The following is a 22,896-nucleotide window of genomic DNA, read 5'->3' as shown; positions in this document are numbered from 1 at the left end:
GAACTTGTGTGCTTAATATAATTTAAATTATGTTAAACAAGAAATGCTTTTAAGAGCAAAGTCAATTTTGAATCGAAATGTTTTAAGCTATTTACATTGAAACAAAAAAACAGTTTTTGAAACCGAGTACATTCATCTTAAAAATTCTGATTCTAAAATAAAAGTTCTTTAAGAACAAATTCATAAAACTAAGAACATTAATCTGATAAATTGCAAACACTACATTGAAGTTACAAAATTCTGCAATTTATCGGAATATATAATAATCTTTTATTGTGTAGTCTTGAGTGTTTTCGTTCATATTTTATTTAGTCAAGCTGTCGCTAACCATTCTTCATTGCAGTCTAAGAGAGGAGGTAAAATGATAAAATAATAAATAGACAAGAAAAAAAATAAAAACAAAACGAAACTATAAAATATAATGTAATATTTAAACTGTAAGTGTTCATCTTATAATAATTTTTGCGTTAAAACTATAAGATTTTTAATTTTTATTAATAAGAACGTGGGTCGTATATCAAATGTTGCATAAGTCAATATGTGCTTTTTTAACATAAGAATTCTTATGTTCTGGACGCACTTTATAGACCAAAATTCTTAGTACTAAGACCAAAATCTTAAATATAAACCGTTTTTTATAGTTTATAAAAGTATATGTTTTTCTAAATTATTATAGAGTTCAAAGTTTATTGCCTTCCAAATTCGTTATAATTTTCCAAATATATGCAAATGATTTTAAAGCATTAAAATATAAATTTCAGTGAATTCAATATGCAGCATTAATTGTCTTTATAAATCCGAAAGAAAAGAGATTCTGTTTATAGCTTAATATATAGAAATTATGTATATATTTTCTTGAATTTATTATTTTCATTAAAGTATAAGCAATTAAGTAAATTAAAACAAAATTGTACTATATTTTCTTCCACAACAAAAAACAATGAAGAGTTGCTCCCAAAAGTATGCTATAATTTTTGCAGTTTGCCTCTTTCATGCTTCTTCTGTTTTGTTATTCACATTCATGTCATTCAAATTAATAATTTCAACTAAATATATTTTGTGCTTGTATTGCAATCAGCTTCATAATTCCAACTGCTTTTAATTTATTGCGAAATTATGACATTGTCAGCATAGTTGAGGGAGAACACAAAGCGTACGAAGCTGTACGAATTTAATCCCTTGGCGTTAGCTTTCAATTCTGCCTCAAAACGTGCGTTTGATGTTTAAAGCTTTGGCGAACACTTTATTTGATTTGATGCCACATATTGAATACGACTTTGTGGCAATTTGTGTTTATGTCGCCTGCAGGTGAAACCTTTGTATGCGGATTAATTTGTCATGCTATTAAATTTCTAGCCAATTCATTTATGTTTATTTATTTATTTTATAACCATTTTTTTCCTCTCGTTGTCGTTGTCGTTGTCGTTGTTGTTGCTGGCAGCTGTTTCACTTTTTTCTATTTATTTTCACCGGGCTTATGCACTTGCTTCGATTTGTTTATCTTTTTATTTGGCTGATGGGTATCTGTGTGTCGATTAGAAACAAACAGTTGGCTTCTACCTTCAATGTTAATTGCAAAAAGTTAATTAAAAATTGTTGTAATTGAATTTTATTGCTGTTGTTTCATACATCTTTGTTGTTATTATTCAATTGTGTTACTGCTGCCATTATGTCATTTTGAGTTAATTTTGGTTATTTGCCGTTTGCAAATAAAAGCGAATTGCATAATGAGCACACTACAAAAAAAAAAACAAAAAATAAAACAAATAAATATGAATATAATACACAAATAAAAAACACTCACACAGCAGCATTAAATAATCATTTCGGGTAGTCGCGGATCATCGAATCCATCGTCATTCTCATTATCAGATTCTGGTTTGTTTGTCTTTTCATTAGCATTCTTAATATCAATAACATGAGCATCTTTAGGTTCCTCGCTAATGTCCACCGAATTGCCAACGGAATCATAATCCGAATCACTTGATATGGCAACTGCCTCCAGTTTCACTTTCTGCGATATTTCTCTTGGCCCATCCATGATCTGACCGAGACTCCAAGTGGAGTCGCCAACGTCGGGTGCATTGATTGTGGCACGACGCCAAAAGGGTTTGCGGCACCGAAAGAAGTCCAAAAACAACGAGAGCAACATTCTGGCTGTCATTGCGAGTGCGAACAAACTGAAAAGCGCGATTACGCATCGACTGCTTTTTATGCACACTCTCTCAACTGTTTACGTTTACGTTATTATTATTTGTGTTTATATTCTTGTTACAAAATTTGTTGCGGACGTTTGCGATAAATGTTGTAAAAATGAAAAAAACAAAGAAACGATTCAGCAGCTGCTTTCCCCAATCAAATGGATTTGTGTTTAGTTGACCAATATGTCATTTGGGCAAAACGTCAGTTTGTTTAATAACATTTGTCAGCTTAGACATTGGCGACACTTATTTCATGGTATTGCATGTCAAGCTGGGAATGTTTGTGATTCAGAATCACATTGCGATAAGTATCGATAAACAAAGTTGTATAGAACAAGTTAGAAGGCAAAAGTGGAGTGTGCTCGACTGTAAGACACCCGCTATCCATTTCAAATAAATTCTTATAATATACCAAATTAGTATACCCTAAAGTACTAATATATACCAATAGCTATATTTTGTATATTAATATATAACATACCAAATTAATATACCACATAGAATATACTGCAGTCTACATTCGGTATAGTATAGTACCACATTCAAAATATACCATGGAGTGCAAAATATATTAGAGCAACTATGACCCGTAGAATATACCAAATTAATATACCCTAAAATACTAATACATATATACCAAAAGCTATATTTGGAATATTGATGTCAAACATACCAAAAATATACCGCAAAAACACTAAAAATATTATACAGGCTATATGCGGTATATTGATATAGTGTCACATTCAAAATATACCATAGAGTGCAAAATATATATCATCCAGAGCAGCAATTGATATACCCTAAAATACTAATATATATCAAAAGCTATATTTGGTATATTGCTATAACACATACCAAGCAAATATACCACAAAAATACTAAAAACTTGCCGCGGGCTATATTTGGTATATTAATATAGTGTTACTTTTAAAATATACCATAGAGTGCAAAATATAATAGATTACCGTCCAAAGCAATTGTGACCCGTAGAATATACCATATTAATATACCACAAAAATACTAAAACAAACATTCTACAGACCATATTTGGTATGTCGATGAAGTAATATATGCCAAATATACCAAAGAGGTCAAAATATACCAAATTGTCAGCTAAGCCAAGTAAAACCCCAGTGCAGTAGACGTTCTTTACCATTAAAGTATTTCTCAAATAACTTGGACAATTTGTATCCGATTGCAAAATTTACAGCAACCATAAAGACTGTATTTATTATTGCAAGTACCAAAAATGGCAACGCTTGGAACTCGATTTGCTGGGGCGGAAGTGAACTTGATCTGCGTCAACACATAATTATATAATCTCGAACTCAATGTCTTATTGTCTCTGAGATTTATGTGTTCATACGGACAAGGATATAACGTCTCAGTTGTTGACGTTGATCAAGAATATATATACTTTATGGGGTCAAAGATGCCTCCTTCTAGCTATTACACATATTTTCTGCAGCCACAAAGTCTCCTTCCACCTAATGGGTAGGTAGAATAATAAGGAAAATTGTATGTGTATATAAAGATGAGAAAGTATAATCAATAACTTAACCAAATTTAAGAGAGAGAGGGAGTAGCTAGGAGTTCACGGCTTTATAAATGTTAATTTCTATTTGTGTACTGAACAAATCTAAGAAAATGTAAAGATTATTTTGCTTTCATTCCCATGTTCTTAAAAGTTAAGCTATTGACTTTGTATCAAAGCTTACTTAATTATTTATTTATGCTCATATTAAATTCAATATACATATGATAAATGAGAACATATCAAATAAAATAATGAATTCAAAAATGTAATGTTAACTAATTATTAAATTCAGTTTTATTTCGATGTATTGGCTGGTTAATTTTCCCTTTATATTTTAATTCTAAAGAACAATTTGCTTCTTTGTTTTGTTCTAAAGTAGTTAGTTGTTAGTAAAGCTATTGACATTGAATCAAAGCTTGTTTTAAAGCCTAATAAAACCTCACACAATAGAATGAATAATGAGTTAAAAAGGTGTAGACTTATGAGTAACTATTAATGCGCTGCTAAATATTTATTTCGATCCCTTAAGCATATCAAATGAAATCTTCTTCTTTCTCTGTAGTTAATTCCTTTAAAGCACTTTAAAAGCTCGCTAACTCTTTTACTGGCTTTTAGCTGAGATTCTCAGGTTGATTAAGCCTAATTGAAATCTGAATCAAGTGTGAGTATGTGTGTGTGTGTGTGTGTGAAAGGACCAAAGTAATTAGCACTGCAAATGGCAATGCAAAGTTCACATATATCGCGTTAGATTGTGTAATGAATAGTAAAACAAATGGCGAAATTAATTAAAATTACAATTAAAATTGGAATTGTTATCGGAAACGGAAATGGAAACGGAAATGGAAACGGTAACGGAATGAGAATTATAGTGAATGTAATAATGTTGTTGGCGATACTTTTGTGAAATAGTTTCGGTCGTGTCTAACATGCTGGCTGGCATTATGAATAATGCATAAATAAATAAAAATAATTATGCAAATCTTTTTATGCATTTATTTATATGCAATTTATGTGCATATCTGCAATGCATAAAGTGCATTATATAATTACAGTTATGGGCGGCGCCTCACCATCAATTTCAATGGCCCAACGCATTTGCATAATGCAAGGACCTAGCCCTACTTCACGTCTCCCCTCGCCCCGCACCCCCTCGCTTGTCCATTTCGTGCCATTGACAACAGCTGGCTTTCGTTTTAAAATTATATATTGAGAGCAAACGATGGGGGAAAAGTTGCAACTGCAAATGGCGCGTGGCACGTTCAACGCTTTTTGTGCATTTTATTTGTTTACGCGTGTTTGCTGCCTTCTGTATTCTGTATTCTGTTCTCTGCCCGCTACCCCGCTGATGTCGTGTCTATCCGCCAACGGCGACGCTGATTTTAATTAAAGGAAGGCGGCCTGCGAGTGGCAGCTTAATATACGAAAAATATTGCGCATACGTCATGTGCGCCAGGCATATTAATTTTACATTTCGGTGTTTGCGAATATTTTATGCCATTATCTTATTGCACTTCAATTTCACATTCTATGCGCAATTTTTGTTACCTTTATTTCGTGTTTGTTCCTTTTTTTTTTTGTGTGGTTAAAAAGCAGGCCAAAAGTTTCGCGTTGGCAATTGGTGTCAATTGCATGAAGGCCAGCAAAATACATGCATACAAACATATATTTATTTCTTTGTGTACATTATGAGTATATGCGTGCTTTGCATGCGTCAGTGTGGCAAGTGTTTTGGCTTTAGGTCAAGTGTACAACGAGAAGTGGAGGGGGCAAAAGCCGAAAGCCGAAAGCCCGAAAAAATAAATATATATATGCATAATGTAGGCTAACATGGGTTATGGTGCCTCATTAACCTGGCAAAGTTGCACAAACAAGCATCAAGCTTTAAAAAAAAAATGAAGACTCCTTGCCACCGCCACTCATTATGCAACTGTGGCAAGGTTGCGCGCACCGCGTTGCAAGCGTTGCACGCGTTGCCAGGTGCCACTTGATTGGCAAGCTGAAAGCTAATTAGATGCACCACACTTGCCGCACTTGCCACCGGAAGCGCTTAATGGCAAGCGCATAAAACGCTTAAGGCGCAAAACTTTTGAGGCACAACCCTTTAAAGTTGCCACACAGCACAGTACAGCGTCGTGGGACGACTTGTTAAGTGGCGCAGTGCAGCGCAAAAACTCTTCCCAAATTGACACAAATTGGCATGAGGCAAGTACATCATGGCAATCAGATTAGCAACGACAGCAACAGCAACAGCAACAACAATCTTCCTCGTCAATGTGCTCATCATGTGCCACATTGCCAGCAGACATCTTGCAAGGCTTTTATGCTCCACGCAACGTTTTGCAGCTGCTTTCAATCATGACGCACGGATTAGGACTCAGGTTAAAGATTAACAACAGCAGCAAGAGCAGCAAGAGCAGCAGACAACAGACAACAGAAGACAGAGGACAACAGACATAGAGAAAACAAAATAGACAATAGACAGTAGACAGAGTTTGTTAAAGCAAAGGCAAAAGATGGAGCTGAAGCTGCAGCTTGGCGGCAGGATTATAACAGTGTGTCTTCTAGTTAGACAGTCGCTGCGGCCACGCCCAGCATTTGTTGATGCCCTGTGTCAGAGAAAAAGCTAAGCCGATTGTCAGTGGCAGTCAGTGAATTGATGGAATAGAGCACAAAAAAAAGAGGAACGAATGGTTTCAAATTGAAAGATGAGAAAGCAACAAAAACATAGCTGATTGAATGTTGCAAATTAAAAAGGAACACGAAATAAAAATGAATTAACGAGTCCAAGAAATATGTCTTTTTTCTTGTTGTGAAGATTCAGGGGAACGAATTGAAATGCAAAGTTAATATTTACACTTATTCGGCCTGTGAAATCTCTTCAGAATTGTAATTGTAACTAATATTTTATCTTCTTTTTTTGAACAAAATGAAGTGAAACACAAAATAGCGCATAAAATGGAATATTGTATAAATTAACTAATATATTTTCGCTTTTTCATGTTCTCAACTCTCTTCGGAGCAAATTAAAAATGAAATTAAATCGAGTTGATCCTTTGTTGGTGCACGTTGAAATGGAACACAAAATAGCACACAATATGGAATATGAAATAGAACGAAAAGTGAATTAAATGAACTAATATATTTTCCCATTTTCATGCTCAGAACTCTCTTCGGAGCAAATTGAAAATGAAATTAAATCGAGTTGATCTTTTGTTGGAACACATTGAAATGGAACACAATATATCACACAAAATGGAATATGGAATAGAACGAAAAGTGGATTAAATGAACTAATACATTTTTCCATTTTCATGCACAGAACTCTCTTCGGAGCAAATTGAAAATTAAATTAAATCGAGTTGATCTTTTGTTGGAACACATTGAAATGGAAAACAAAATAGCGCACAAAATGGAATATGAAATAGAACGAAAAGTGGAATGAATTAACTAATATATTTTCCCATTTTCATGCTTAGAACTTTCTTCGGGGCAAATTGAATATTAAATTAAATCGAGTTGATCTTTTGTTGGAACACACTGAAATGGAAAAATAGCACATAAAATGGAATATGGAATAGAACGAAAAGTGGAATAAATTAACTAATATATTTTCCCATTTTCATGCTTAGAACTTTCTTCGGAGCAAATTGAAAATGAAATTAAATCGAGTTGATCTTATTTTGAAACACTTTGAAATGGAAAACAAAATAGCGCACAAAATGGAATATGGAATAGTACGCAATGTAGTTTTGAGTGAAAAGATTCTAATAATGTCGAACTAAAAATATATATAAATTGAATTAAAATATACATTTATATATCTGCATTTAAAGCATTGAAAGGCGAAAGGACGGCGCAAAAATAATATGCAAATGCGAGATGAAAGAAGAGGAATCTTAAGCTAGATAAATATGAGCACAAAAACTGCGAGCCGCTTAAGGCTGAAACAATAGAGAAATGAGTGCATGAATAAATGATGGAAACGAATGGAAGAGCAAGTGAGCGAGCGAGCGAGAGCGCGAATGAATGACGACTGTCGACTATTAGCAGTTGATAGCGATCCCAAGGACTTTTGTCGGCGTGCAAAGTGTTAAAAGACAAACACAAAGGTCCCTTTTTGGGGAGGCCGAAGACGCAATCAGACGGCAAGAATAGCAATTAGTGCATACTTTTAGGCTTAGCAAGCGTCATGCAAAACACCGAACAGCAGGCGAAGAGAAGGCGAAGAGCGAAAGAGAGAGAGAGAACGAGGAAGAAAGGCAAATGAAAAGACGCGCGTGCAATAATCACAGCCAAGTGCTGCATATTTATAGGCGCAATCAAGTTAATTGCGCACAGAAAACACAGAGAAGCACAAAGCGAAACAGAGAGAACAGAAAACAGAGGCAGATAACAGACATAACAGACAGATAACCGGACAGCGGCAGAGGAGACGGAGATGGAGACAGACCAAAAGTGGAATGAGCCAACAAAAGCAAGACAGCTACTGTTAATGGACTACGACTTGAATGAGGAAGGAGGCGGAGATGGAGACGGAGACGGAGACGGAGACGGGTGGAGGAGTGGCAGACAACTGCTAGGGGCGGCAGTAGTGCTCAGGTTCAGGTGGCAGTTGGCAGTTGGCAGAAGCAAAAAAGCAGCAGCAGCAACGTCTTAGGTAGTTAATGTGCCTGTTTTTACATTTCGCTTTTAGTGATTTCTGTTTTTCTTTTTGTTCGCTTTTGTATACTAATTAACTTAATTGTGGGCAGTTAGTTTGTTTTGCGGGTTTTTGAGTTTGGGGCACCCATTTTTGCCTTTAGGTTTCAGGTTTGCGTTTAAGTGGCATCCTCACGCGTAATTGCCACTCAAAGTTCAATGCATGCAGCCAAAGCGCCGCTAAGTATGCAATCAAAATTTTCATTCGTTCAAAGCGCTCCGCCCACTTTTGCACTTGTCCACTTCAGAATGCGACGAGTGCTCGCAAATAAAGAATACAAATTATACAGAGAGAAAACTTGAAGTGCGCCAATTTGCGTGAATCGATTGCAAAATATCCTATTAGTTGCATTTCATTATTTATTTTGATGTTGGATTTCGTCCATGATAATGTCTATTAGTATTTCGTTAATTTTTTTTTGTTAATTACTGAACACTAAATCAGCTTTAAGATGACAATAAATATCAATTTAGAAAGCTACACTCGAGTGTGCTTGACTATGAGACATGCATTTACAATAAAATCATATTATAAAAATATACCAATAATATACTACAAAATACTAAAATATACTGAAGTCTTGGTATATCGATTCTGTACTAAATTTAAAAAATATCATAAAATAAAGCCATATTATAGAAATATACCAATAACAAAATACCAAATTATACCGGAATCTTGGTATATCGATTCTGTACTACATTTAAAAAAATACCATGGAATAAAACCATTTTATAGAAATATACCAATAGTATACTACAAAATACTAAATACTAAAATATACTAATAATATACTACAGCACACTAAAATATACCGAAGCCTTGGTATATCGATTATGTACTAAATTTAAAAAATACTATAGAGTAAAACCATATTGAAACCATAGCATAAAAAACATATTATAGGAAATATACCAACAATGCTCTACAAAATACTAAAATATACCGGAATCTTGGTATATATATTCTGTATTATACTTATACCATAGAATAAGACTATTTTCTTCCAAAAAATGTACTAAAATATACCGAAGCCTATACTTGGGATATTTTCATATTGCACTAAGTTCAAATTATACTATAAAGTACAAAATATACCAGGTTATTTGCCAAAGCAATTAAGACTCGATTGTAACATAGTGGGGCTTTTTCCCAAACAAGTGTGTTTCTTAAATAATTTCTTCATCTTTTAGTTGATCGCTCAAAAATGCTGTTCTTATTATTGTAACATAACATATGTCACAAGAGTATGTTTAATATTTTATGTAAATGTTATATAATATGTCATATTATTGATAAAATTGAGATTAGTTTTATATTGGTGAAAATTGAGGATGTTTAATATTTGTTGTACAGTAATGTATTTTAATGTAAAATTTATAGTATACGGATGGTTAAATTTTTAAACACGAAACACGACAAGAAATAAATATGGAATATCACTTGTGAAATACTCCATTATTAAAAAAAAAGAACGCTACAGTGGAGTATGCTCGACTGTGAGATACCCACTTTGAATAAGAGCAAAAGAGTGTGGTATAAAATATACCTTAAAAATACTAAAAATTATACCATAGACTATATTTGGTATATTGGTATTTATTTGCTAACAACGGAATTGAATCTAAAAAGATGTTTTCATTTCATTTATATTTCATTTTATCAGGCATGCTCCGGTTTTCACTTTTCGTTTTCGTTTTGGGACCAAAACCGAGATTTTCGTTTTTAGGTGCTCCGGTTTTCACACGTTTTTGGTCATCGTTTTGCTATCGGAACGTTTCATTTTTTACTGCTAAAACAGCTGACTTGTGTTTTGGTTAAAAGTAAACAACGCGAAAAAATGTCTTTTGTATGTCAAATTTCGTGCGTGGATTGAACTCACTCAGGATTTTTTTATGCTGCATAGTTTATTTATGCTTCCCCTGAATGAAATATATTTGCCTTTTGTCTTTTTTGCAAAGAAAGATTTGAAACTTTCTTTAAAAAAATCAGTTGAACGGCAATCAGCTGTTTCCCACAAAAAATGGGGTTATTCCAACAATTTTTTTTATAAAATTTTAACGCATAAGTAATTAAATTAAATAAATTAATTTTTAAAAAACATATTTTACCCAACTTCAACAAATTTATCGCCATCCGTTTGATTATACAAGTATTTTTAACTTGCTTTTTCATTCTATCAAAAGTATGGCAGCTTAGGCGATAACTCATGGTGTCCGACTTATCGGTCGCTCACCAAAACGAAAATTGTTGTTGCCGACGGCAAAATTTGATATCCAAATTTGAGGTGGGGTCAGAAATTAGTCGTTTTAAAAATAATTACAAGCCTAATTGATCTGCTGGCGGTCTTAAAAGAACGACAATAAACCAATGAGTCAACCACTTTTTTTCCTTTTGCAAATAAGATCCGATTTAATATAGAAAAAGGCATTTACTTTTCATTTCGGCAAGTCAAATTTTCTCGTTTTGAAATTCGAAAAAATCTTGTGAAAGTGAAAACGGGAGCACCAATTTTTTCGTTTTCGATTTCAAAACGAAAACGAAAACGAAAAGTGAAAACCGGAGCATGCCTGTATATTTCATTTCATTTCAGTGCTCTGAGAAAACAACGATGAACAAGAAGAATATTGTGATTAATGAAACATGACCGTTGAAATATAAAATAGAGCAACTAAAAATGACAGAATTTGTGAGTAGCTTGAATAGTTTTGCTTGTGCATTAAACTTGCATGTTAAATACTTCACATAAAAGTTGCTGCTCTCTGATGTTGTTGAAAAAATATGAAACACTCTCTGAAACCTTGCCGCTCAATTAGCGAATGCCACAGCCGCAGTTGGGTTGCGGCTTGCCTCACAGTATGTGTGTGTGTGTGTGTATTTGATGAGCTGCTTAACGCGGCACATTATAAAATTATGAAATTAGCGAGCGATTCCCTTGGCGGCCTTTGTGTTATAGTTGACTCGCTCTCATTCCCTCATTACTTTTTTGTGAGTTTCGTTGGGTGCAGTGGCAGGCAGCATTGCCTCAGCGTTGCATGCCACAAGCAAGCTGCACCCATCCCAATGGCCATTGAAACCATTCAGAGTCTCAGCCTCCGTCTCAGTTTCGGTCTGCGGTGAATTTCAATTATCCCTGATGGGTCGCCTCCCATCTATTGCTCCAGCTCTACACATTTTCATTTTCAGTTTTCTGGTTTTTTTTTTCGTTGTTGTGTCGTTGTTGTGTGTATGTTGATGTTGAGCCTGCGCCTTGTATTTCATTTTCAGTTTTATGCATGAGACGCCGCCTAGTTTTTCATACTCATTCTGCAAACTCGAATCTTCTTTTTTTTCGTTTTTCGTTTTTGTGCTCTTGTTGGCTCGCCCTTCATTTTGCCTACATATTTATTTTGGTTTCATGCTTGCTGCCTCCAAAACCATGTTTTTTTTTTCTTTCTGCTTCTGCCGTCCATTTGCGCTGTAAATTGTTTGCATACAATAGAGCAACGAGCAACGAGCAACGCCCAACTCTCTGCACAGCTTAGCTCAGCGTAGCTCAGCTCGGCTCCATTTCCATTTTCCAACGTCCAAGTCATTTGTTGGCCAGCTCAGGTCTTAACTTTTGGCGCGGCTTATTTGTGCGGCAAGATTAAGTTTCAAATTGATGGGCATTCTGGAGTCCCGCTGCTGCCTCAGCTTCAGCTTCAACTTCAGCTACTCTGCTCTGGGTCCAACATAGTTTTCGTTTTGTATTCATTTTTGTTTTTTTTTTTTTTTTGCCTTGGCTTTGTTTGTTAGTAAGCTCCATTGATGGCCAAACTTAAATTTGATCATGGTGAAACTCAATTGTGCACCTCTCGCATAAGCTACGCGATTTGGGTTGAAACCAAAATCAAGGTACAAAAACTTTTCATAATTGCAAAATAAAAATGCTACTGCAGCTACTTCTAGAATTTCTTAATCATTTCGCAAGTTTTAGCTTAACTTCAATCTCAGCTGTGCCAAAAGTTCTTGAACAGAGTTATGGTAATGGAAGGTAGAAATTGATTCTTGATACTGCTTTGAATTTAAACAATTAAATCCAGCACAAAATTGTGGACAAATATATTGAGCAAATAAAAAACATATTTGCAGGGTTAAAGAGTTTAATTGAAATTTCGATTTCTTTAATTTTAAGAAAGAAATTTAAAAAAATACTAATAAAAAGAAATTTGAAAAGAAAAATTTCAAGGTTGAAGTTTAAACAACAGAACAACATTTTGGAATAAAATATTTTATAGTGGAACAGATGGAAATGAGCTGCAATACATTAGTTATTAAAACAAATTAAACCTTCATCAACGCATTTATAAAAAGAGTTGTAAATGCAGCTTAGAGATACAAAATAATAGTCGAAAAATGTGTTTTATTTCTGGAAAACTTTTTTGGAATGAAGTATAAAATAGTGAAACGCATTGAAATGAGCAACAATAATTTAGCAGTTAAGCAAAATGAATTTTGTTATCAACACATTTCTAAAGTGTCTTGTAAATAAGAGCTAAAAACTAAGTTCTATTTCAGAAAAACATTTTGAAAAATAGTATTTAATAGTGAAACGCATGGAAATGGGTCACAATAAATTAGTAATTTAATTATATAAAACCTTTATTAACACATTTTTTTAGTGGGTTGATAAACGTTTAAAATAATTTAATTACTTAGTGCAGCTTAGAGATACAAAATAGTAGTCGAAAAATTCGATTTAACATATTTCTTAAAAGCTTTTTGGAATGAAGTATTAAATTGTGAAACGCATGGAAATGGGCAACAATAATTTAGCAGTTAAACAAAATGAATCTTGTTATCAACACACAGTGTTTCGAACTGAGATTGGAGTTTAAATATACAAAATAAGAGTTAAATAATATGTTACCTTCAGAAAAACCTTTTCGAAAATGTTCCAAAATAAATTAGAAGACACTCTGCAACAATCTCTTGAAACCTAAGTCAGCAAATGGAATGTTTGGAATGAAACAATTTACCATTAAGTGTCACAAAACAATGGGAATGGTACAAAAAAATGTTGCCGCATTTATTGCGCTGCATTTTCTTGTTGTCCATCGCCGTCTCTGCCACGCCCGGTGAGTGTTGCACTCTGCACTCTGCACTCTGCATTCGTTGTTGCATGGACAGATAGATGGCAGACCACGGGGAGAGAATGCAGCTGCCACTTTTGCCATGCAACTTCCGGCAAGCATTTCCGGCATCTTGGCAGCTTGGCAAAGCCAGAGACGGGCAATTTATGCGTCGCTTGGTGTTGTCTTCGGATTGTTGTGCCACACTATCCGCAACTACAACGAACTGAACTGAAATGCCACGCAGTTGCCACGCTGCAAATGCTCGTGTTAAATACCAAGGACACACCGTTTGCCACAAACTGTGGCACTCACCTGCACACCCCTATGACAACCTCCCACCCTCCCTCACTTGATGTGTGTTTGTGTTTTTGGCGTGAAAAACTTGCGCATAAAATTTCCATATCAGCAATTTTATTTGCAACAATTTGGCAACACACTTTTGTGTGAGGCATGCCTCACTCTCACTCCCCTTTACAGTGCCTGGCCTGGCCTGGCGGTGACGTATCAATTTCCACTTGATTGCATTAAAAAGAAGCAAACAAAAAAATAAAAGAGGAGAAGAGCGAAGAAAAGCACGCGACAAAGCGAAAGAACGAGAGATTGAAGCGAAGTGAGGTGAAAGCAGAGAGCGCAGCAAAACTTTTTGGCGCAAATTAAGTTTTGGCACTCTTCCCCCTCCCTTCCTTCGCTACCCTACAACACGTGCCACGCCCACGCCAACGCCAACGCCCAAGTTACCCCCGCAACCCTTGGCACCCTTTTGCCAGCGATCCGTCGCCGCAACAAATACAATTTTTGCGGCAAACGAAAATCGAAAATAAAGTTAAAAATTGTACGTTTTGCCTGCGCGCGTGTGTGTGTGTGTGTGTGTGTGTGTGTGTGTGCGACACTGACTGCAAAAAGTTTCCACACACACTCACAAAGAGAGAGAGAAATGCCGCTTTGTACAGAAAACTTTTGGCGAGTGCAAAAGTTTACAATTTTTGTGTCGAACTCGCTCGCTTGCTCGCTTACGTCCAAGTTTAAAGGTTAATGATACCGCAAAGTAACACCAAATAAGTTAAGGACCACGGCAAAGGCAACGCCAACACCGTCGCGGGGGCGAGGCAGGGCAATGGAGGGCCAACAACTCGCAACTGGCAACTCGCAACGGGCAACTAGCAAAGAAAGGAAAAGGAAAAACGCTTCTGATTGGATTTGCTACGTGCACGCAGGCAGACAAACGAAAAGACAGACAGACAGACTTGCAGCAAGTTCTTTACATATGACTGTGTGTGACAGTGTGACCATGCGAGGCGTCGCAATTGTGGCACACAACAATCGAATCGTTGTGTGAGGACCACAGACTGGCCGTAGAATTTATCAATCAAGTGCAACGCAGAACACAGAAAAACTTTGCTGTTCTCCACTCTTGAATGGCGACGTCGACAAAAGATTAAGACAGTGAATATACTGCAAAAATACTGCCATTTAAATTGAACTGTTTGCAACATGTCGTATACGTAATATTATAGAAATTAGCATTGACATTCAAAAAATAATAACTTTAATTTCGCAGTATTTGCCAACATTAAATTACTTCAAACATCACAAAAGATTAAGACAGTGAATATACTGCAAAAATACTGCCATTTAAATTGAACTGTTTGCAACATGTCGTATACGTAATATTATAGAAATTAGCATTGACAATCAAAGAACAATAACTTTAATTTCGCCGTATTTGCCAATATACAATTATTTTATTTTGTTGAGTTGTTTTTTCAATGTTTCCAACAACTTGAAATCAATATCGTTTACAATATCTTAAAAAAATTCAAAAAGGATTTAAGAAAATATATTTTTGCGTGTGAAAAACATTCATTAAATTTATTTGGTCTTAAATCAATGGCCTCAAATTAATTTGAGTAAAATGTGACTTCATTATGATTGGACTTGCTTTGTGCAACTTTTTATATCACCAACAAATATTTGAGGCAACGAAAAAGCACTGCTATAAAATGGAAATGCCAATTACCTTAAAAACCGGGAAAATACTTTAAAATTCATTTAAAATGCGTTTCAAATATGGTAAAAAACTAAAATATTTACTTATTTCATGCATTTCGATAATTAATTATGATTCTATTGAAAAACAAATGAATTCTTGTGAATTGCGTATTATTTTTGAATAATGAAATGCAGTTTCAATGATTAACCAAGGCGATGGATGCAGTCAATTGCACAATTGCACACTGAAGCGCACATCATAGGGATTGAAGTCCAAACTCATGTCCATGGCTAATCTCAGCTCCTCCATGGACTCAATCGACTCCAGATGCGTCTGAGAGATGGGCTGCCGTGTCATCGGTGATTCATTTGGCAGGTGCTCGACAGTAGCAGCCACAGCCACAGCCACAGGCACAGCAGCTGCTGCTGGCTGACTCGATGCCAAAGCCAGCTGCTTGACTGGCCTTGGTCCGAAGCAGAGGCCGATGTCGCTCCAGAGGCAACAGAACTGCAAGAGTGTGAGCATCGTCAACGAGCTGAACCAACTAACTGATGGATTAGACTTGGCCCTGTCTGTGACTGTGACTCTGACTTTGACTTCAACTCAAACTCAAACTCCAATTCCAACTTCAACTGCAACTGCAACTGCAGCTCTGACTCTGGTCTCTAATCGAATCTTCATTTGGACAGTTGACAGTTGGTTTTGCACAAACATTCGTATCAATTATGCTCGCACTCAAAACACGTGTGAGTCCAAGCAAACGAGTGTTCGAGTGTTGGCCAAATACAAGTATAGCCAGATAGCTGTGATCAGTTTAGGCTTCGATACTGCACATTTTGTTGAGGTTGAGGAAATTAAGGCAACTACAAACATAAGCTGCTTTCTGTTTGCATAACTTTGAGCTTAATTCGTTTGCATTTCAAATTAAACACTTCTTTTCAAGTCTACAAATTAGGCTTATTAGGTATTTTTGTAGAAGTAAAATAGTTTTTATACCCTTTACAAATACGTATCTATCGGTTGGATATAAACTGTAGAAGTTATTTAAGAAATACTTCTCTATGGCAAATAAAGTATACTGCAGTCGGGTTTTAGCTGCTTTGATTGATAGTCTGGTATATTTTGTAGTACTTTATCGATATACCAAATATGATATTTGGTATATTTTAGTATTTTCGTGGTATATATTTCGGTACTTCATCGATGTACTAAATGAAACATTCGGTATATTTCAGCATTTTTGTGATATATTTACTTGGTATATTTTTGCTGATTTAGCTGACTATCTGGTATAATTTTACCTCTATAATATATTTCGAACTTTATCGATGTACCAAATATGGCCTTCGGTATATTTTAGTATTTTTGCAGTATATTTTGGTACTTCATCGATATAGCACGTATGACATCTATGGTATATTTCGAGTATACTAGTTCATCAAATATAGCTTTCGGTATATTTAAGTATTTTTCGGTATAATATTTAGTATATTTGCGTTATATATTTGGGTACTTCGTCAATATACCCCTTGCCACATGTTTTTGATGCAATAATATATCAACCACAAATTATCGACTGAACTGAATTTCATTTAAATACTTATGTAATTAAATAAATTGCATAATTTTATTTAAAATGTATGTTCAAAGTTTTTATTGTAACTTAAAGAAAATGCTTGAACTCGTTGTCAAACGCGCATCATTAAAATATTGATTGATTTGAAATTAATTAAAATCTCAAGTTCCCATCAACCCTACAGAAATTGAGAAGAGTTGCGCAAAAGGCGCTTTAATTGCATTGGGATGGCTCATTAATTATTTTTGATGATCATTAAATTTCATGAGCACAACATATGAGCCCCGCCTCCGTTAAACAGCTGTTGGCGCCTTCAGCTGGCGCATTCAACTTGCTCTATGCCACATGCCACATGCTTGTTGTGTACATGCCACTCGCTATTGTTGTGTCCTAAGCTCGCAGCTGAATGTGCCACAAAACGGTGGAGGGGGAGGTGCGCGGGGGGATGGGGGTGGGTGATGGGGACACTTTGTTTGCTTAGTGAACATTTAATTGTTGTTTACATTTGTACTTTGGTTTGCTTTATTTTCAAGCACTTTGTTGCCACTCCCTCCGACGATTCCCCATGTTGTATTTTGTTTTTTTTTCGTTACGTTTTGTTTTTTTAATAAGACTTCAGCACATAAACAAGAACAACAACAGCAACAACAACAGCGACAGCGACAGCGACACTCACACACGCAGAGCAAAAATGTTGAACAGAAATTTACATTTTAATTTCTTTTAATTAAAAAGGAAGCAAAACAAGCAGAGCCAGGAGAAAAAACAGAGCGAAATGCAATGCAAAATAATACATTGAAATGTATGTGTGTGTGTGTTGCTGTGTTGTATTTTTTATTGGCATTAGCATTTGGCATGCCAACGGGGCGGATAAGTAATGGAAATGAGCCCGCGACGGTGACGACAACAGCTGTCAATAGAAGTTGAAAGGATTCCAGTCTTTAAATTTCTAAATGCCGCAAACGCAGCACCTGGCAAAAGCGAGCTAAAAAAAAAAAGATAGGATGTGGCACGATTGCCGAACCTTGCCGCGACTCAAGTGTGGCAAGCAGACAGACACAGCAGCAGCAGCAGCAGCAAAGCGGATGAAGCAGGCAAAGACGAAGCTTGTCCCTTGACGCGAGTCAACTTCAATTTGAATTTTGAATTGAAATTGTCTTTGATGCTCTGTCTTTCTCTCTCTCTCTCTCTCTCTCTCTCTTTCTCTCTGCTCTTTGCTTTCCAAGAGCTATTTAATGTCGTGCATCAAAGCTACTTTTTAATGCCTTGAAAAACCCAAAAAATAATACATATATTTGAGAAAAAGTGACAGTGAAGCTGCTTTAAGGCTGGATAATCTTAGCGAATCCTTCGGGAAGTTAAAAGGGTTTAAATAGTAGTGTGATGAAGTTTTTTGCATAACGAATACGTATATTGACAATGTTGAAAATAATTGCTGCACACCTTTAAGGCAAACTTTATAATTTTTTGTTGAAAAAAGACGATCTACCTTTTTTGAAAACGTGATGAGAAGAGAAGAAGAAGAGAACAACGTTATTTGAAAACTTCTTTATTTTGATTGCATCATTTGATTTGTTTATAGCAATCCTCTACAATTTATTAAGCAACATTGTCAACTAATTTAAATACTACCTCACCTTGTTTTAAATATTATTTTTATACTCGCTACCCATACGGTAGAAGGGTATTATAACTTGATGCCTGCAGAAAGTGTATGAAATAGGTTAAAGGAGTTAGAAGCTTGAGTATATATGCATATTTTCAACAGCTACGGGGCTTAGTGACTTTGACTGACATTCTGGTATATTTAGAATGTAGTACCATAACGGTATATTTTTAATATTTTTGTTATATATAATGTAGTGCCCTATCGATATACAAAATATAGCATTCGGCATAATTTGAGAATTTTTGTGGTATATTATGAAATCCACTAATCAATAGCAAATATAAACCTTGGTATATTTTTGCAGTATTTTTGTGGTATATTAATTAAGTATATTTTAAGAAATATACCAGACTGTAGCTTCCTTGTTTCTTTGAGTATGCATTATGACGCCTTATTAAATGTATATAAAATTTATGTTAATACATTATTGAACATAGGAACTCTGAGGCACTAACTAATTCTATTGAAAAGCTCTTCAACTTATTAAATATGTTATTTCTGAATAATATTCTTTCATCATTATAATTGTTCACAAAATAGCATACGATATATTGTGATTATACTCTCAATATTTACAATTGGTTAAAAGCAAACTTAAGGGTTAACTTATTTGAAAACTTGTTCATCATGGTATAAAACATAATTTGTTTTTAATATTTCTCATGAAAAATGAAAATTAACATTAGCGGTATAGTCAACTAACAACAAAGCAACTTTTAGAACAAACTTCTTCCACTTGTTGCGAAATGTTATCGCTTATTAATATGCAGAGAAAATCCTATTTGAATAACAATTTTCGATGAGAGCTGAAGCACTACACACAAGGGTTAACGTTGCTCATATGCATAGTGTTTTTATTGCATTACAACGAGCTGCAACATTTCCTTGCACATTCACTATATATGCAATATATAGTGTGGCAAGTTTGTTTGGCTCTTTGACATTTCGACCAGGCCTCATCTTCTCTTCTCTTATCTTTTTTTTGGCAGCAAGGGCAGGTGGAGCGTGTAGTGTAATGCGATATTTGAGAGCAACAAGCATTGCACTAAGCAAACAGACTTGTGTGACAGAGACAGCAAGAGAGAGAGAGAGAGAGAGACTTGCTGAAGCCACAGCTTTAAGCCCAGAAATGGACCAAAGACAGAGGAACGTTGCTGAACGCAAAAACGCAAAAAGCAAAAGCCAACAACGACAACAAACCGCAAACGGACAGCTTCATTAAGGGGTTCCATATACACACACACACACACACACACATACATATAGAGTACACAAATACGTGCGTGTGGCTGTGTGTATGAGTAAACTTTTCAATTTCTTTCGCAATTTTCCATTTCACTTTGTATTGCTCTGGCCTCGGCTCTAGCCCTGGACTCTCCCTCTCCCTCTCTCTCAGTTTTTTTGCCCCTGTCTCTCTCTCTCTCTCTCTCTCTCTGGCTCTATTTGCGTCTTTCTGGTAAATACACGAATGCGGTATATTTATCTTACATTTTTCAACTGACCCACACACAGCGAGTGAGAGAGAGATAGAGAGAGAGAGAGAGAGCACTCATCTCCACCCACTCAGCTCCACCTGACAACATTTTGCACAAATTGAAGTATTTACCATTTTGGTCAAGGCGAATGCAGCAAACTGCGTGCCGCACATACAATATATATTTCATGTATGCCAAAACTCTCTCTCTCTCTCCCTCTCTCTCTCTCTCTCTCTCTTTATACATATACAAGTCTATGTTCACATACTACTCCCAACTATCTGCAATATATTTAGTTTTGTATAGACACACGTCCCGCTTTAAGGGTATATTCATTTAGCAGCGCATTCATTTTATTTCTACACAAATCATTTATGGAGAAACATTTGTGTTGAACTTGTGACTCTCTGACATGACTTTCAATAAACAGCATAACTAATTCTCTATTGAAAATCATCTATTTTCAAATTTCAACTTTAATATCCATCAACAAAATGTAGAAATGCATTAAAATCTAATATCACAGAGTCATTTTCATATTAGTTTGCTGAAGTATTCAAAATTTCATTTCTTATTACAATTTGAACTGATATTTTTACTTAGTAGAAAACAATTACTATTAGATGTGCATTCGTTATTAAAACTCTTTGGCCAGCAAAATTGTTTTTTAAATTAAACACCTATAAACTGACATTCTTGTATATTTTGTACTCTATGAAATATTTGAAATACAATACAATATCAATATACCAAATATAACCTTTGGTATATTTTTAGTGTTTTTGTATATTAATTTAGTATATTTTAGGAAATATACCGTACTGCCTCATAATCGAGCACACTCAACTGAACATTGTAATAATAAGTATTAAAAGTGTAAAATTTATATGAACTCTGAAGAAAGACAAATTTATTATAAATGATGTGTATAAATGATGTATTTCATTCAAAGTATTGAATATTTTACACTCTTTATTATAACATTGAAGTGAGTCACATATATTTTATATATTTCCAGCGAAATTTTATTTCCATATTCCACATATCAAAATAATTATTTATTCACTGATTTATTTGATTAATTACTTTTTATTTTGTAAAATGTTATTTAAATTATTCTTGTGTTCAGCAGAATTTTATTGTTATTTAACAAAAGTATTTGAAATAACATTCTGTATTATATCTTTACAGCGAACCAAATCTTTTTTAAATAATGCGATTTCCTTCAGTGGAGCTTTGATTACTATTTGTTAGAAGTATTTAAAAGTGTTATTTTTTTTTGTAATTTTTAAATCTGCTAAATGTTTTTTAAATGAATTATTTGCTCAACGGAATTGCGTTACTTTTTGAATATTATGTAGTTATGCATTTTGAGTTTAAATTGTTTTAATAATCACCTTTTATATTTTGTTTAATTGCAACTGCTCACAGTTTGTTTATATTTATGTAACGAAAGCAAACTCATTTCCAGATAAAAAACCAAGTGTATTTAAATGTCGTCTATCTGACTCCTATGAATACACACACATTTTTTACAGCTTTCTGGTAAAGTTGCCCGTCTACCATTTCAGGTTCATTTGCTTTATGTAAATTTGAGCAGAAAAGCGAGAGAAGCAAAACACAAAAAAAAAAAGTGAAAAGAAGGAAAAACTCTCGAAGCGAAGCTATGCGCTCAATGTGAGCTCTCAGTGTTATTGCAGGTTGCAAGTTGCCGGTTGCCGGTTGCAGGTTGCAGGTTGTCGGTTGCCTCTTGCTGTAGCTGTTGTTTGCTGGCTGGGTTGATCGCTGCTCCACCTGGCTGTCAGGCAGTTGCCATCAAGGAGGAGGAGGCAGCTTCGCAGCCATTTGTCTCGAGAGCAACGTGCAACGTGCAATGTGCCACGTGCTGCATGCTGCATGCTGCACAAACAAATCGTTGCGTAAGCGTTTGCCAAAGTTAAACCGAAAAACCCACGCCGGCCTGAGTCTCAGTGGCTCAGTGGGTCGAACCTAGCGACTGCTGACTGCACCACTTCTTAGATCTAACCCACCACTAACTGACTATCGTTTACTGTCCCTCCTCCCCCTCTCTTTGACTATCTCTCTCTTCCATCCCCTTCGGCACATGTCTGCACGTTCATTTTCAGCTCCTATTCGTAGCATTCTGCTTTGGTAAATTCTACGGCTGATGCTTGCTTCCGGGCTTCCGCTCTGCTTACATTTCTTTTTGCTGCTTTGGCTTCGCTTTGCCAGCGACGTCGCTGTCGCTGTCGACGTCGACGTCGACGTTAACGTCGACTTCCATTTGTTTCTTCAATTGCGGCGTGTTACGTTTCATTTTCAATTTTTATGCCATTTGCTTTAGCCCGTTTCCCGTTGCTGTTGTTGCTATTGTTATTGCTGTTTACGCAGCGCACAGGAGCGGATTTAACACACAGTGCACAGGAGCGGTTCAGCCAAATGAAAGGATTTAAATAAGGGGAATATAATATTTCGAAAATTCTACTTTCTGTAGTTTTACATTTATCTAAATTTAGTAAAGGTAAATACAAAATTCGCATAAAGTAGTTTGTAAATGTCATTAGCACTTTTAATCTCTAATATATATCCTATGAATCTATAATTATCTTAAAATAATAATAATTATCTTAATAAAACAAGTAAGAAAGCTACT

General features: G+C 35.2%; 2 protein-coding genes across 12 annotated transcripts in view; both read right to left on the bottom strand.

Moving 5' to 3' along the window:
• LOC132796958 (uncharacterized protein CG43867) overlaps positions 1-22,896 on the bottom strand; it is a 176,308-nt gene that overhangs the window by 47,392 nt on the left and 106,020 nt on the right. The window lies entirely within an intron of this gene.
• On the bottom strand, positions 810-2,385 carry LOC132795862 (uncharacterized). 2 transcript variants are annotated; one of them, XR_009633471.1, is made up of 3 exons: positions 1,805-2,385; positions 1,630-1,736; positions 810-1,560 (listed from the first exon to the last, which is right to left on the bottom strand). XR_009633471.1 is itself a non-coding variant. In XM_060806779.1 (2 exons), the coding sequence occupies exon 1, from the start codon at positions 2,162-2,164 to the stop codon at positions 1,814-1,816; it is 351 nt and encodes a 116-aa protein (XP_060662762.1). In that variant the 5' UTR covers positions 2,165-2,379; the 3' UTR covers positions 1,585-1,736; positions 1,805-1,813. The 2 variants fall into 2 exon arrangements, 1 of the variants encoding a protein (XP_060662762.1); XM_060806779.1 differs by lacking the exon at positions 810-1,560 and having other exon boundaries at positions 1,585-1,736; positions 1,805-2,379.

The sequence above is a fragment of the Drosophila nasuta genome, chromosome X, assembly GCF_023558535.2.
Source record: "Drosophila nasuta strain 15112-1781.00 chromosome X, ASM2355853v1, whole genome shotgun sequence".
NCBI classification, from domain to species: domain Eukaryota; kingdom Metazoa; phylum Arthropoda; class Insecta; order Diptera; family Drosophilidae; genus Drosophila; species Drosophila nasuta.
Note: the sequence above shows the minus strand (reverse complement) of the source record. Positions and strands in the feature narration are given on the sequence as shown.

Coding starts and splice junctions, on each gene's coding strand:
- LOC132795862 (XM_060806779.1), bottom strand. CDS start 2,164: ATGACAGCCAGAATGTTGCTCTCGTTGTTTTTGGACTTCTTTCGGTGC.